The sequence below is a fragment of the Tachypleus tridentatus genome, chromosome 13, assembly GCF_004210375.1.
Source record: "Tachypleus tridentatus isolate NWPU-2018 chromosome 13, ASM421037v1, whole genome shotgun sequence".
NCBI lineage: Eukaryota > Metazoa > Arthropoda > Merostomata > Xiphosura > Limulidae > Tachypleus > Tachypleus tridentatus.
Genome location: NC_134837.1, coordinates 238719260 through 238735292, shown reverse-complemented (window position 1 = coordinate 238735292; position 16033 = coordinate 238719260). Strand labels below are relative to the sequence as shown.

At 30.9% G+C, this 16033-nt stretch overlaps 1 protein-coding gene across 11 annotated transcripts in view; it reads left to right on the top strand.

Annotated features, from left to right (window-relative positions):
• Positions 1-15299, top strand: part of Helz (Helicase with zinc finger) — a 106835-nt gene extending 91536 nt beyond the window's left edge. For all 11 annotated transcript variants that reach the window (XM_076474169.1, XM_076474160.1, XM_076474164.1 and 8 more), the window contains 2 exons: positions 1298-1511; positions 9035-15299. In XM_076474169.1, the coding sequence (XP_076330284.1) occupies positions 1298-1511; positions 9035-12536 (3716 nt within the window). In that variant the 3' untranslated portion in view covers positions 12537-15299. The remainder of the gene's footprint in view (positions 1-1297; positions 1512-9034) is intronic.
• The last annotated feature ends 734 nt before the right edge of the window (positions 15300-16033 follow it).

The window sequence follows — 16033 nt, the reverse complement described above, 5'->3', positions numbered from 1 at the left end:
AACATTTTTATTATATTATTAGTATTTATTTTTAGTTTGTCTAATATTAACTTAATATTAACTAACCTAAAAAATTACTATATTTATATTTTAGTTACTTTTGTAATTATAAATAAAGAATAAACATGAAAAACAAGAAACAAAATACTTATCCAGTCTTCTCTTTTCTTGCCTACTTTTTATACTACTAATAGTAATGCACTAAATAATTTAATTTAATTTAATAATGCACTGAAACACATAGACTATAACATATAAAAAGTAGACAATTTCTTCTTACAATTTTTCTTGCTTTATAACTGTGATAAGAGCTTTTACAAATTCATCCAAGCTAGTCATTAAGTTTCTTACTGAAACATTGCTTGTACCCTGAGTGAAACTGTGCAGAACACAATGTTGTGCAGAATGTCATCTTATAGAAAAGAAACCTTGACTTTCTATCAGTTATGTGTACTATGTAATTAAACATAAGAGAGCACTATCAACATATCTTGAAAGAGAGGATATAACAGAAACAGTCTGATTTTCTGTTGATAACTGTGTAACCAAACAAAATTGAAGGCTACAGAAATTATGGTATGTCTGAGCAATGACAATTCTATAGTTAGTACCTTATGTTTAATTTATTACTCTTGCAAGGGGTAGAGAAAATATATAGGAGGCAAGATGGGTAGAGAAAATGTGTCACACTACAGAAAATTCAGGATTTTTAAAAATATTTCCTTGTAGGATAAGGAACTTAAAACTTATGGACTATTACAATATAGATTGTTAGTTATGCTATACTAATAGCATGATGAAAAAGTAGTTCAACAAAATTTTGAATTTAAGATACTAAAACTATCTGTCATGTCTAGGAAAGGGTACCTGTAGAGAAAGGATTAAGAGAACCTAAAAAAATACAATAAAAAGAGTAACATTGAATATGAAATTTGATAGTCACAGAAATGTATTTATAAAGAGATAAAAAGATAATAACTAAAAAAAAGACGCAAAAACGTAAATGAAAAAGCCATAAGAGAAGTAAGACAGACTTTAATAAAACAATTTAATGAAACTATAAAACATGATAAACTTACCTCAGTAGTTGAAGGGGAACATCAGTGGTCATAAAGTTATCAAAAATGGATTTATCAGAAGCATTCATGACATTATAGAAATAGTTTAGCCATCAAAAATGTATAAAAGTTTTTATATCTTCTCTGTAAGACAAACGCATTCATTTTGAGTATAAATTAACTGACATTTATTGTTATTAAATAAAATCCTAGAATTTAACTTATTTTTCTATTTCTAGGGAAAGAATTTCAGGTGATTTTTTTAAGTACTGTTAGAACTCGAAACACATGCACTAATTTACTAAGTGGACCTGACAGTAATTCGACAAAAGAAGAAATGGATTATGGGTTTTTGTCTAATCCTAAACTTTTAAACACTGCAATAACTCGTGCTCGTTCAATGGTGGCAGTTGTTGGCGATCCCATTTCTCTATGTTCAGTAGGTAACTGTCGGTAAGTAACGGCATGTATATACTCTTAAAATTATCCTAGCTAGTAAGCAATGTAGTAATAGCACATACAATGGTTTTAATATTTATTTCTGAGTCTGGGGGTGTGACTGTAAATTTTTATCACTTAATCAAACTTCTATGTGGGTAGTAATTTATTTAGTTTTATAATTGGGTGTTATTAAATATTTACAAGATTATTTAAAGTTTTTACTTTAAAAGGTGGGAATAAAGATCCTAAAAATATAGAAAAACATAGGTAGCTTAAAGTAAAAATGCAATTGCAATAAAGTAGCAAACAAGCTTAAGGTTTAAGACATAAAGTGACTTTATTTCCTTAGTATTACAGATTTTAGATAAGGATTCATGTTTCTTTAGTGGGTTTTTGTGTGTGTGTGTGTGTGTCTATCATGGACATAAATCTGTATAATAGTAATACTGGCCTATTCGAAACAGTTACTTTAAAGAAATACATAATTGTTGTATGGTGCTTTCCTGCAGGTTGGGTATTATTACCACGGTTTTATCACTGATAGTAGAACTGCATGTATAATCACTATGATGCATGGTGATCAACATACCACATGTTACGTACATTCTTGTAAAGCCACTATAGTTATACCCTGTAGTTAAAGAAATTCTGTAAATATAAGATTGGAATGGTGCATGGACTGGATTTTGTAACTGCACAATTTTTATACACAACTACATTATAATTCTGCAGAAGAAAAAATTAACATTCTTGATGCAGTTATGCTTGTTACACTTCATCCACTGTGTCAGTCCTAAATTTTGGTGGGGTAACATTGTTGCATACTTTACCTGAAACTAAACATTTATAAATAAGATATATAGCTACACTTTTGCCTTAAATTGCCATCTGTGTCTGCGTGATTCTTGCCACTTCTCATAACTGACTAACTTCAAGGATGACTGCTATATCTGAAGTATCTATAAACTTTGCAGTCATGCACCTATATATCTTGAATGAGTGTAAACAAAAGTAGTTTCTTGTTTTGTTAATTTAAAATTTCTGTTCCTCAGTTCACTGTTGAAGACATTGCCAAGAAACTTGAATTATTTGCTTTTGAAATAAAACCAAAAGTTCAGTTGGCCAAAGTCTCCATAATGCAAAATATATGGGCATTTAAAGTATTGAAAAGTAAAGGGGAATATTTGGATTTTATACATTTCAAAAAATTCAGTGAAACACAGAATAATAATGATTTGATACTAATAGATAAAAACAGTTGGTTAAGCTAAATAATTTAAGACAACAATTAGGTCGTAATTCATTTCTTGAAAAATCTGATAATATTTAATTTTTAAGTGTGTTTTGAATTTTAAAAAAAATGCTTTAGCTCATGGCTTAAAAGTTAATATTCTTTGTCAGCTTAAGTGTGAAAATTACTTTACTTTACTTGAACATTTTTTGGAAACTATGAAATCAAACCATCTGAACTAATTCTGATCAGTCTTTAATTATATCAATAGAAGTCAAACCAGTGGTATAGTTTGACTGATTTTAACAGTTATGATGAATGTAAACGTTACTGTAATTTAAATGAAGAACTTGAAAACAGTAATATTATTTCTAAGTTGAACAAGGGTAATAGTGTTGTAATTTTGCATAAAAGTGATTGAATAAATAAAGCAGAAGAAACAGTGTTGAGATCTTACTGATAAAAGGGAAGCTGAATTACAAAAATTTTAATGAAATTAAAGAACATAGGGAACAAAAATTTATACAAAGCAGTACTTTTGAAATACCTTAAGTCATCTCAGTGTATTTTATGGTTTATCAAAAATCACAGCTGATAGTATTAAACATTGGATACTACACCCATGCATTGGTTGGTTTTCAAGTTTTTGAAAACATTTACAATAGATTAATTCATTCTGAAAGACAGTTTTATCCTTTTTCATAATATTCAAGAATTGAAGTTTGATAGTGATGTACACTGTGCTAGTTTTTTATATAAATCATTATATACAAAGTACTGTTAAAATATATGATACAAATGAGAGCTGAATTGGTTTATAATGTCAACTCCAATGAAATGTTTATCCCAAGAATTTGTCTTTTTTGAAAATTATGAACTTTTCTACTAAAGGATTTGATTTTTGATTAATGGAAAGCTTTATGTCCAGTTTAATATATGTTGCTATGAGTACAAGACTTGTGCCATCTTCAGCTGAATTATTTTTGTTTTTATGAAAAACAATGGTTGAAAAAATATGTGCAACAGTTTAAACCTCCTTACTAATCTATATATTTTGACATTACTTTCATCGTCTTTACAAACTCTGATGAAGCCTCTCAGTTTCTTCAACACCTAAACAGTGGAGATAACAGGATAAAGTTTACATTGGAACATCAGAAGGACTATAAATTTACATTTTTGGATACCTTAATTAGTAACAATAATGGAGAATTTCAGTTAGAAGCCATAAGAAAAAATTAGTTGGTTTATATTTTAATTGCAAAGTTTTTTTTCTAAATATTTTTTTTAATTCAGTTAAAATATTATTTCACCACACTGATAAAATATATATCACATGTGAAGTTATGTAAAAAGAATTTGTGAACATGAGAATTCTTATTTGCAAAAATACGTTAACATGTTTTGTGGTTGACAGAATGCTTCTGATAAGCAAAGTGTTTATACAGTAAATCTAAGTGATGTATGTCAATTTGTCATATATGGGTGGATATTCTTTAGTTAATAAGAATAAATTAAAACAGATTTTCCAAATGGTATACCCACATATACAATTAAGATGTGTTTATAATTAAACCTAATTGTTGCCTACTATTTCTTTTAAACTTAAGGACCAAATTCCAACTTCACAGTCATTATTAGTCGTTTATAAATTTACTTTTCTTTGCTGTTAGCAAGGCTGTATTAGTTCTAGAGAGAAGGGAAGCTATTAACACATAAAAGAACATGCCAATTTCAGATCACCCACAAAGTCAGTTATATTAGAACATGTCCTATTAGAGTGTGATATTGTCTTTTATTCTAATTTATTTAATTTCTGTATAAGGGACACTAATGAATAAAGTAGCCCTATAAAATTGTCTTTTGATTCACAAGCTTAGGTTTGAAATCAATATGGTTAGTTCTGAAAATAAAACTTATAGTTAAATCTTTAAGATATAATATTACAGTTTAATCACATGATATTGTTAGGAGTATTAATTTTGAAAATTATCTTTACCAGTACATAAAAATTACAGTTTAAGGACTTGGTTAAGTAAAATATACTTTGTAGTGATGGAGATTGAAGTAGAAGAGTGAGGATATTGTTTATGCATGTGTTTAATAAAACTAACAGATATGGAAGTTATTTATAGTAACTTTCAAGTCAATAAAATACTGAAAACGTTTGTTTATTAAAGATGTAAATGACAAAAAGGTGTTCAGTTGTCTAAGGCTTTCTCAACTGTATGTAGACAAATGTGTGCTTTAGAAAGTTAAACTTATCTTTTTTGAGGGGGCATACTGGAAATTGCTAAGCAAAGTTGACAGTGAGGAAATGTGAAGTGATGTCATAATAAATTGTCATGACAAATTGGAAGTGTTTTGATCAAATTTCAAAGGAATATTATGGGTGTGACTCGTTTGTGTTGTTCAGTACAACAGAAATGAAGAATTCAATGTATAAGAATGTAGAAAAGTTTTGTTTGAAGAAAAACTGTATCAGGTATTGGTCAAGTGAAATTAATAAATGATAAAATTGATTAACAAAAAATGTTAAGTAGATAGAGCTAATATGACAAAAACAAACCTAGTAAATCACTGTACATAAATGATATACAAGGGCTGTTCAAAAAATACGTGGACTGTTTGAATTGCGCGGCTCCAGTTGGTTCCAGGGGAATCCGCTAGGTTCGCACAGATCAGCTGATTACGACGCCATTTCTAGATTGTAAATATCTTCATTTGTGTATTAGCTACGCGGTTTTAAGTGAAGTGCGATTTTTTCGTTTGGCGGATTTCAGAATGAATGACCTTAAGGAGCAACGACTTGCTGTGAAATTTTGTGTTAAACTTGGAAAATCTGCGACTGAAACTTTTGTTATGCTTAACACTGCTTATGGTGATGTTGCTATGAAGTGTACAGCATATTTCAAGTGGTGTGAACAATTTAAGGATGGTCGACAGTTTATTGAAGATGATGAGCGTCCTGGACGTCCTTCCACGTCAACTGACGACCCACACGTCGACAAAATCAACACCCTGGTGTGGGCAAATCGACGTCTGACTGTCAGGGAGCTTGCTGAAGAGTGTGGAATATCAGTTGGATCTTGTTACGAGATTTTGACCGAAAAATTGAAGATGCACCACGTTGCTGCGAAATTTGTGCCTCAGAACTCGTGCGTTTTTGGCCAAACACTTGATCACTGTTCTTCCCCACCCCACCCCTACTCACCTGACCTTACTCCTTGCAATTTATTCTTATTCCCCAAACTCAAAAGACCCTTGAAAGGAAGAAGATTTGAGACGATTCCTGAGATTAAGGCAAATGCGACGAAGGAGCTGGAGGACATTACAAAAGAAGCGTACCAGGACTGTTTCAACAAGTGGAAACACCGTTGGGATAAGTGTGTGCATTGGAGAGGAGAGTACTTTGAAGGGGTCCCAGACCTGTAACTTCTAAATAAAGTACATTTTGTTTTATGACGTCAGTCCACGTATTTTTTGAACAGACCTAGTATATTAGGAGAGATTATGGGTAAAAATAAATTCACACCACACATAACAAAGGAAAAGCTTTTATTTGTCACATAAAAAATAAGTAATGTTCAAAGATCACTGATTTTAAAACCTAGGTTTATTACATGGTATTTTAAATTAGAAATTCAGTAGGCTTTTTTCATTTCTCAATACAAGAAAAACATTGGCCACTAAACTCTTGGTGGGAAGATAATCTGTTATTTTATTAAGAGAGAATTTACCAGTTTTACTATTAGATATTTAGAGTATGGGTGTAATGGGTTTTATATCTGAGTGTACATCAAGATCATTCTTTTCTTTGAATAAATGTGCTGATGAGATCAATATCCACTGACAATCAAACACAAAATCAAAAAGCATTTGCCCAATTTTTATATTAGTTCTTTACACTGAGTGTTGTAGCAGGTAAAAACATAAAAGTAGTTAATACAATGCAATATTCAGATCCACTGGTAGTGAGTGGTATAAAAAAGTTTGGTAATTTCCAAAAAAGTTAGTGAATCATATTTTGCAGATATTTAATATTTTTGTCTTGTGTATTACACTTTAAATATTTTGTAGATTTTATCTTAAAGGTTTAAAAAATTATAAGGTTTTTATTTTTAATAAATTTACTTTGTATTATTTATGTTAAAAACTTTAAATTAGTCTCCCCTTAATTTTGTTTCATTGATATATTAAGGTTTTTAAACAAACTTGTTTCTGTATAGTAAGATGAATTTGAGATAATAATAGCAACAACTTTTGACTGTATATGTACTGAAAGTCCTGTTATGGTAAATGTTCACAGAAACTAATTTATTAGATATTTTGCTATAAGAAATTAGTTTATGCTCCTCTTTTATTCAGTAAAGCTTTGTATAAATGGTTAATATATGCTAGACCATTACACTTTTAGTACAACAAGTTTGTTTTAACACAATAAGTATTTCTAAAATGATTTTTTATCAGTTAGGTGTGTAATGCTCTTACATAATTACTACACTTTATAATGCTTAGTGCAGATCTTTGGCCCCCCAGTGACTCAGCGGTATGTCTGCAGACTTACAACGCTAAAAACCTGGTTTCGATACCCGTGGTGGGCAGAGCACAGATAGCCCATTGCGTAGCTTTGTGCTTAATTCAAAACAACAACAACAGCAGATCTTTGAGAATCTCGTAAATGCAGGTGTCCATGTTCCTTCATTTTAAGTAACTAATTAATTATTCTGGTGAATTATAATTTGCAGTAAATGCATCTGATACTAACATATACTCTTAGTGTGTATATGTAATTATAATCCTGTAATTTTTTTTTAAGAGAAATTATGAAATTTTGTTACTTTTAACATTTACTACAAATTAAACCAAAATCTAGGCATTTATAATATGAGAATCTAAGTGTAAATGTGATATTACAAGGATAAATTAAACATACCATTATTTATCTTCACAATTATTGGTAATTTAAGGATCTATTCTGTAAAAGAACTGATGTAGTGATTTGAAAACAAACAAGCAAGATGTGTGAAGTTAAGATAAAAAAAACTATATCTGTATTATTTATTCAAAAACCACTGGTATGGGTAGAGAAAGCACTAGTAGAAGAGTGAACAACGTTTCAACCTTCTTTGAAACTATATCTTTATGGTAAACAAAATAGCAGTGCTTATCTGGTAGTGATGTTTATTGTGTTGTACTGTAAGTAAAATAAACTGTATTTAAAAGAAAAATTAAACAAAAGAAACTGGATATAAATTTAAAAACTTTTGGTCCAGAATTACTGATAGAAGGATAAATACAAGACTAGCAGGCTGAAAGATAGAGTAAACAATGGTTTCCACAGTAAGTCTTGACTTTCTTAAGTGCCAGAAATGCTCCCAATTTCCTTCAGCAAAAAGTTTTCAGATTTTGTACTGTCAAATTATCAGGAATTTGCTGTGAACTAACCACCACTTTTTTGTAATGTATGAGCTAAACAACTTGACCAGAGGCCCCAAGGTTCAGGTTTAACTGTAAGTATACTGTCAGAAACTGCTAGTGGGGTAAAGTACTCACCTAGTATGTGAGAATCCAAAATCAGTATTGCTTGCCAGATATTCCTGTCTCTAGCACATTGTTATATACACTATGAACCATGGCATCTGTCTCCTATATACAATGACTGCTTTCCATGCTGCATTTGAAAAGCTGTGCATACAGGCAAAGCTCAGCATTCACTTTCCAAACATTATGTAAACAAGCATGAATGAATGAATGATATTGATGTTAAATTTTATTTCACAAACAGGATATTCTACACTAAGTTGTTAGGAAGTAATCACACTAACATTCACATTTCAAAATGTGATGTAACTTAAATAATAAAATTGTATATTTTAATTTCATTATTAAATCTGTCTCTTTTATAAAATTGTTCAGTATTTCACTTGTCCTTCAGCAAGTATTTTTAAGAAAGCATTTACTGAACTTAAGTTTTTCTTATTCCATTCATCAAGCAGTATCATTTCTATACCTTCAAATTTATGGGTACATGATGCTGGCATACACTAAATAAACTGAAAGTTAACCACTGATATAACTATGTACTTTATTAAACATTTAACATTGATGTATGTAATTGTGAATTATATAGAGAAGATTTCATGTACGTTATTATCATGACCATTTAGTAAGTAAACAAGTTGTTAATTATGGACAAGACAAATTTTGCCACGTGTATTACATTTTCAACTTGTTAAAGGGTGGATAACTTGGTTGTGTTGATTAATCTATGCTGTTGATACTCTTTTCTTATGCCTTGCAGCAAGCTCTGGGAGAAGTTTATTTTTTGCTGCCATCAAAACAACAGTCTTTATGGAATAACCTGGAAGACAGTGGAGACTCATCTTGATGGTGTGGAGTTGAAGAAAATCTATGGTTTGAACCCTCTTGCTCCAGAGTTTATACCAAGATTTTTTCATCATGCAAATCCATACATTACTCCTACATTAAACCCTTTTCCTACACCTTGGAATTTACATATGAATCATCCACCTTCTCTCTGTTTTCCAGCTGTATATACCATCCCTTCTGTATATCCTTATTTATTTTCCCCTTGTGTGTACCCTTTTACTGCTCCTCCTGTGTGGCCTTCCTCTAGACCATTCCAGGGACCCAGGTATCAGCCCCATCTCTACAGACAAGCTATGTTTCCTCCATTCTTGCCACAGAGTTTATCATCATTACTGGCCCAAAGAAACTCTCTGTACCATTCAGAAGATTCTAAAGTAATTGATCTTCTACACAGACAAGGTTTTTGCCATGACCTGGAAAGTAGTGTAACCATGAAACCCAGTAACCCACAGTTTAACAATCTGCAGAGAGTAGCTACCAGTCAGGTCACTATTCGTGGATCATTCCCAAGTCAAGAAGCTAGCCAAAAGCATGAATTGATCAGGAAAGATCATAGTAGGGTTCAGATTCTTCCTAGAGTTCATTTGCCTCACAAAGAAATTCAGTCTTTCAGTAATTGTGGAAGAGTTTTGCAACACAAAAATACTTCTTTGAGCTCTACAACAAACTCTGTAGTGTCTTCATATCCTCTTCATCATACTTTAATTGGCAATGAAGGTCTTGCAGTTAATCATGAACCTTCAGAATTTTCTACTAAGCAAGAGTTAAATTGTGGTACTTTAACCAAAGAACCTAGTTATAGCAATGTAAAGCAATTTAATTCTGAGTTTTTAAGCAAACAGAAATCTGTACCAAGATTTGGGGTCTCAAGCCATTCTAGAATTAACTTACTTCCACAAGAAGATTGTGAAAAAAACAGTGTGCCACTGTATAGTTTAGATACAACATTGTCACAAGTGCCATCTAAAAAACCAGATTCTTTACCAAAAGCTATCATTGTACAAGAACTAGAAGCTATGCTTTTTGAAGCCTCAGAAAAAGGCCAATCTTTCAAGTCTACTTCAAACATAGGCCAAGAAACTAATCAGCTAGGACTTGGGCAAGTTGAAAACTTTTCAAATGAAAAGATGAAATTATTTAACTCTTTTTCTACCCTAGAGCTAGAAGAAAATAGTGAAAATCGACCTCTGTATATGAGAGGACCATTAAAGGTGAGGGATTATCTCTCTGAACGTCGAAACACATATCCTGAATTAGCCATACAAAAAAATGAAATAAGTAACAATTACAGGCAACACACAAATATGAAAAGTACTTTTGAGCAACAGCTTTATAATATGCTGTCCATAACTTCAGGTCATTTGTCATCCTCCTATCCTGAACTTATGAAATATGAACTAAAGCATCAAACAATGATTAGAGATTTATCAGTACCTCCAAATCCCATTGGTAATAGTTTGCCTGAGCAGTTGCAGTCTGTATCAGGAAATACACATGAAGAACTACAACCTTCACAGCTCAAGTTGTCTGGGAGAGCCCAACCTGCATTGGACAGTATACCTCAACAGCTTCAGCCTATATCAGTGTACAAACCTGGAGGAGTACAGCCCAAAATACATAGTCTTACTACCCCTGTCAGTTTGACTCAAAGATTACAACCTACTTCGAACATTTTATCACAACAGTTAGAACTTACGCCACAACATTTTTCTACAGGGCTAAAGCTAACATCAGGGGGTGTACCTAAACAGCTACAGTGTGCATCAGGAAGCTGTTTAACCAAACGACCAACCCCTGCACTGGGGTCTCTACCTAGAGATCTACAACTAACATTAGATAATACACAAGATAGTGTACACAGCAGAATACAAGTTCCACATGATAATATACACAACAGACTACAAGCACCACATGATAATATACGCAGCAGACTACAAGCTCCACATGATAATATACACAGCAGACTACCAGTTCCACATGATAGTATACACAGCAGACTACAAGGTCCACATAGTAATATATACAGCAGACAAGTAGTTCCACATGATAATATACCCAACAGACTAGCAGTTCCACATAATAATATACCCAGCATACTACAAACACCACATGATAATATACACAACAGACTACAAGCTCCACATGATAATATACACAGCAGACAAGTCGTTTCAATTGATAATATACCCAGCAGACTAGCAGGTCCACATGATAATATACCCAGCATACTACAAGAACCACATGATAATGTACACAACAGACTACAAGCACCACATGATAATATACACAACACACTACAAGCACCAAGTGATAATATATGCAACACACTACAAGCACCAAGTGATATTATACACACCAGACTACAAGTTCCACATGATAATATACACAGCAGACTACAAACTCCACATGGTAATATACACAGCAGACTACAAACTCCACATGGTAATATACATAGCAGACTACAAGTTCCACATGATAATATACATAACAAACTACAGACTCCACATGATAGTATATACAACAGATTACACATTCCTCAAGATAACATACATGGCAGACTACATACTCCACAAGATATTGTACACAGTAGACAGCAAGGTCCATTAAACAACTTGCAAAGAACAATGCAAACTCCACAAGAAAGAGTATATGAAAATGTCCAAGCTCCATCAAACAATAACAGTTTTGGGAAACTACAGGAATCACAAAACAGTGTACCTGGAATAATTCAAGCTCAACAAAACAGCACACATGGAAGATTACTAATGCTACAAAACTCATTTGGAAGGCAGCAAGCTACACAATACAGTGTACTTGGAGGGGTACATGATCTGCAGGAAAGTGTTTATGGTGGAGTGCAAGCTGCAGAGGACAATATCCATGGAGGACCATATGATCCAAAAGATAGTAAAAATGGAAAATACCAAATTCTCCACAAAAATGTGGATGATTATGGTCATGTTCCACAAGAAAAATTATACACATGTATGAACAGGAACATTGAACTTGACAGTTCTAGAAAATGGAAGAATGATTTAGATTGCTCTTCTGGTCATTTACAGTTTGTTCAAAAAAGTTTACAACCTAAAACAAATGCTGAGGCAGGCAATTCATTAGAATTATTGATAGCTCAAAAAAACAACTCAATCATAGCTGATGGATGTGCTTCAGATAATCAACTGATGGCTAATAAAATTTTATTCCAAGATCAACATTCCCCTCCTGCTTATCCATTGACTTATGCAGAAGCAGTTCGAAGTCATTTCCCACAAGATTTGTCTCTTGGTACACTGGAACTTGATAAGCCTCTGCTGGTCAAAAGGAATGTAGGTTCACATGAAGATGAGGATCCCTGTATTAAAACTTCTTTAAAGAACCAAAGCAAATGTGGTCTGTACAAGTACTTCTCATAACAATTGCAAAGTATCTCTGCTGTAGATATATTTATAAACTAGAATCAAATAAGACTATAAAAAAATAAAATCAGTTTTTGTCATTGATTAGAAATACTCCAAAATATATTTCTTCCACCATCATTGAGTCTGTGAACCATTTCTATGTATTTACTACAACACTAGTAAACAGTTTTCTTCATATTTCATAGGGTCAAAATTCAATAACAGTTTATTCAGTTGAATATTTCAAGAAACATTTCATTTTGTTAATTTGGAAAACTTAAAACATTTGTTTTTACTTCTGGAAGTGTTCATGTTTGTAGTTCTTTTTTTAACTACTGCTGCATCAGTTTAATGAATCTTATTAATTTACTCAAACATTTGCATACAGATTTAGTTCTCTAATAATGTTGTTATTTATTTACTTTTGATTAATTTGTAAACAGATTTATTGTAATTATTAATACATAAGTATTGTGTCTAAGTTTTTTGTTTGTTTTTCTCTGTACTGGTTTAGTCAAACTTTTATACTAATTACTCAAATAGTTCTAAAAACAATGCATCATTCTCTATTCAATGAACTCTTAAATATTGAGCAGCTGTTTAAAAAAAAGCTGCTTTAATGCCAAAATGTTTTGTGTAAATAGATTTATTTTGTAAAGATAATTGCCATAATAGACTGGTTAATATTTAAACAGTATTTGAGTAAGGATTTTTGTTCTACTTAAAATATGATTTGTATTAAAAAAAAAGATCTGATGAGTAACAGTATACTTTTGTCTTAACATAGGTTTAATCTAAACAATAAATTGCTATAAACATATTTATGTTAATTAGGAAAAAAAATCTGTTTACAGTTTTGTTCTAATTCCTTTTTAAGATAAAATTTATATACAGACTTAATTTGATTACCTTATCAAGCCTGTTAACAAATTCAGTTTAATTAAAAAATATAGTTATATACAGAGGTGCTATAGAAATATGGTCCTTAAGTATTTTTAGCAAGCTTAATTTATTAATTTTGTGTTTTAGTTCATTCAAATTGTTTGGTCAGTTTTGTAAACAAGCTGAGCTCAACTACTACATTTCTTTATAGTCCGTAATAATTTGTTGTTTTTTGTCTTTTTTTTCCTAAGTGTTTTATTGTAATTACTCAGTTGTAAAAACAAAAAATTTTACAGATTGGTTCTATATAATAATTATTTTTACTTGAATAGCTCAGTAAGAGGACCATCCTAATATAAGGGTTAGTGTTGTTAACTTCTTTTTTTGTCTACCACATCACCATTGTAAAAAAAAATAAAAAAAATCAGTTATTATAATTACATTCTAAAAATGTTTATTTTAAAATACTTTTATAAACATAATTGATGGATTCATTTTGTACACAGGTTTATTATAATTTTTAGAACAATTATGTAAGTACATTTGTCCTCTTCAACAGATATATTTCTAATCATGTTCATTATTACTGCTTGATTGTTTAGGTTAGCAGTTTTGTTTTCAATTAAGATCATGAATCATTTTGAAATATATAAAATACATTAATATCATTTCTGTCCAGGATGCTTTATTTCTTCATAAATATATGCCTGTATTAATAATTTATGTAGAATGTTTCTTGTTTTTTTGTATTTAAGAAAGAAGAGAATGCATATTTATGTTTATATGAAAATTTGTAAATGTGTTCATAGTTTTTAGTGCTAGGATTTCATTAAAATTTAATAAACTACTAGAGACTACATTTTGCACAATAATAAATTTCGGAATACTGTCAGTAAATACTTATACTATATTGGTAAAGACAGCTTCTGAATTTGATAGTTATGTTTTTTAATATTTAATGAATTTTGATTAGTTTATACAAACATTTTCCTTGGTTGTAGTTTCATTAATCAGCCAATAGTGACATTGGAAATATTGTTGCACATAAATAATTGTATATGATTTGCAAACACTGGGAATTATTGTAATTGTTTTGGGTGTATGTGTTTATATATATATATATATATATATGTGTGTGTATACACACAGAAAAATGCACATATGTACCATGAAATCTTTTCTTCATCTAATGATTCAAATTTAAAATTTTTGAAAGCTATTTCATAATTTAAAATATGTTTTAAACCCAGTATTTTATATATGAAGATCTTAAAACATTACAGTTTATATATAAAAGGTGTTGTCACCCTGCTGTTTGACATGTTATTCTTAAAAGAAAGTTCTTATACCATGGAAGGTTTTTCTTGGTAAACTGGTTGAAATGTGTTAGTTTTAAAGAATATTATCTAAGCTGTATTTCCATCACTGAAAGAAATTATTTAAAATATGATAAATTTTGAGACTGATATTCTTACAGCTTTCTGTTTTAATGGTGGCTGTTGTTTGTTTATTCAAAAGTATATTAAATTTTTAAACATTTTTACCAGTGTGACATTTATAGTCTTAGATTTGTCTCAAGAAAACATTGTGGAAATTAATAATTTCAACATATATCTATTCCTTTTGTACTGTGTGTTGAATTACAAGTATGTAGTTTCTCACTTTGGGTAAATATCATGCATGTTTTTCTCATGTCACTAGTTCTCTGTGCTGTGAATTAGTTTAACCTGGAGTAGTTATACAAACTCTTTGATTCCTAGAATGGTAAAGTTTGAAATGTATTTTAATTAATAAATGTAACTTTTATAAGCATGTTTGAATAATGTATATATCTGTGTTTAGATTTATAGTTAAGTGTCTTGATGTGTGAAGTAAATAAAATGTAAATTTTTATGAGTGCTGTTGTACATGCCAGTAATTTTTGAATTTCAAACAGTTTGAAATTTTGTCACCTATTGTGTGTGTGAGAGAGAAAGATATTATGCTCTTTTTAAATAAAAGACTTAAGCTTTTGGTCAAAAGTCTCTTTTAAAAAATTATTTTTTCATCATCATAAGAATGAGCCAAGAACAAAAAGAACATATTTCTTGAGAAATCAACAACAACATGCAGTCAAGTGTTTTGATGAAATTTGTTTCAGGTAGTTCCAACTTAGTTGCTGCTAGATTTGAGATTTCAAAGATTATTGCTCAACATGGAAAAGCTACTTACTAATGGGGAGTATGTTAAAAAATAATGGCTAGAATGTGCTCCTTTCCTTTTTGATAGTTTTCAAGAAAAATAAACATTCAGCACATTAAAAAACTGCCAGTGAGTAAAAATGCAGTATAAGGTAGAATATTAAAAAGATGGAAACAAACATAGCAGAACAGCTAACAAAAGATATTGGTTTATGTAAATCCCTTTTCATTTGTCTTGGTAAGAGCACTGATGTTACATCATCAGCTAGGCTAGCCATTATAGCTCGATTTCTTAGGGGTGATGAAATCTGTGAAGAACTGGTTAACTTGGTAACATTACCTGAACGTATCACATGGACTGAAATACGTAGGGCAGTAGTAAACGAATTATCTAATTGACAGGTTTACGTTTCAAAAATAGTTTCTGTGACAATTTATGGTGCACTCAGC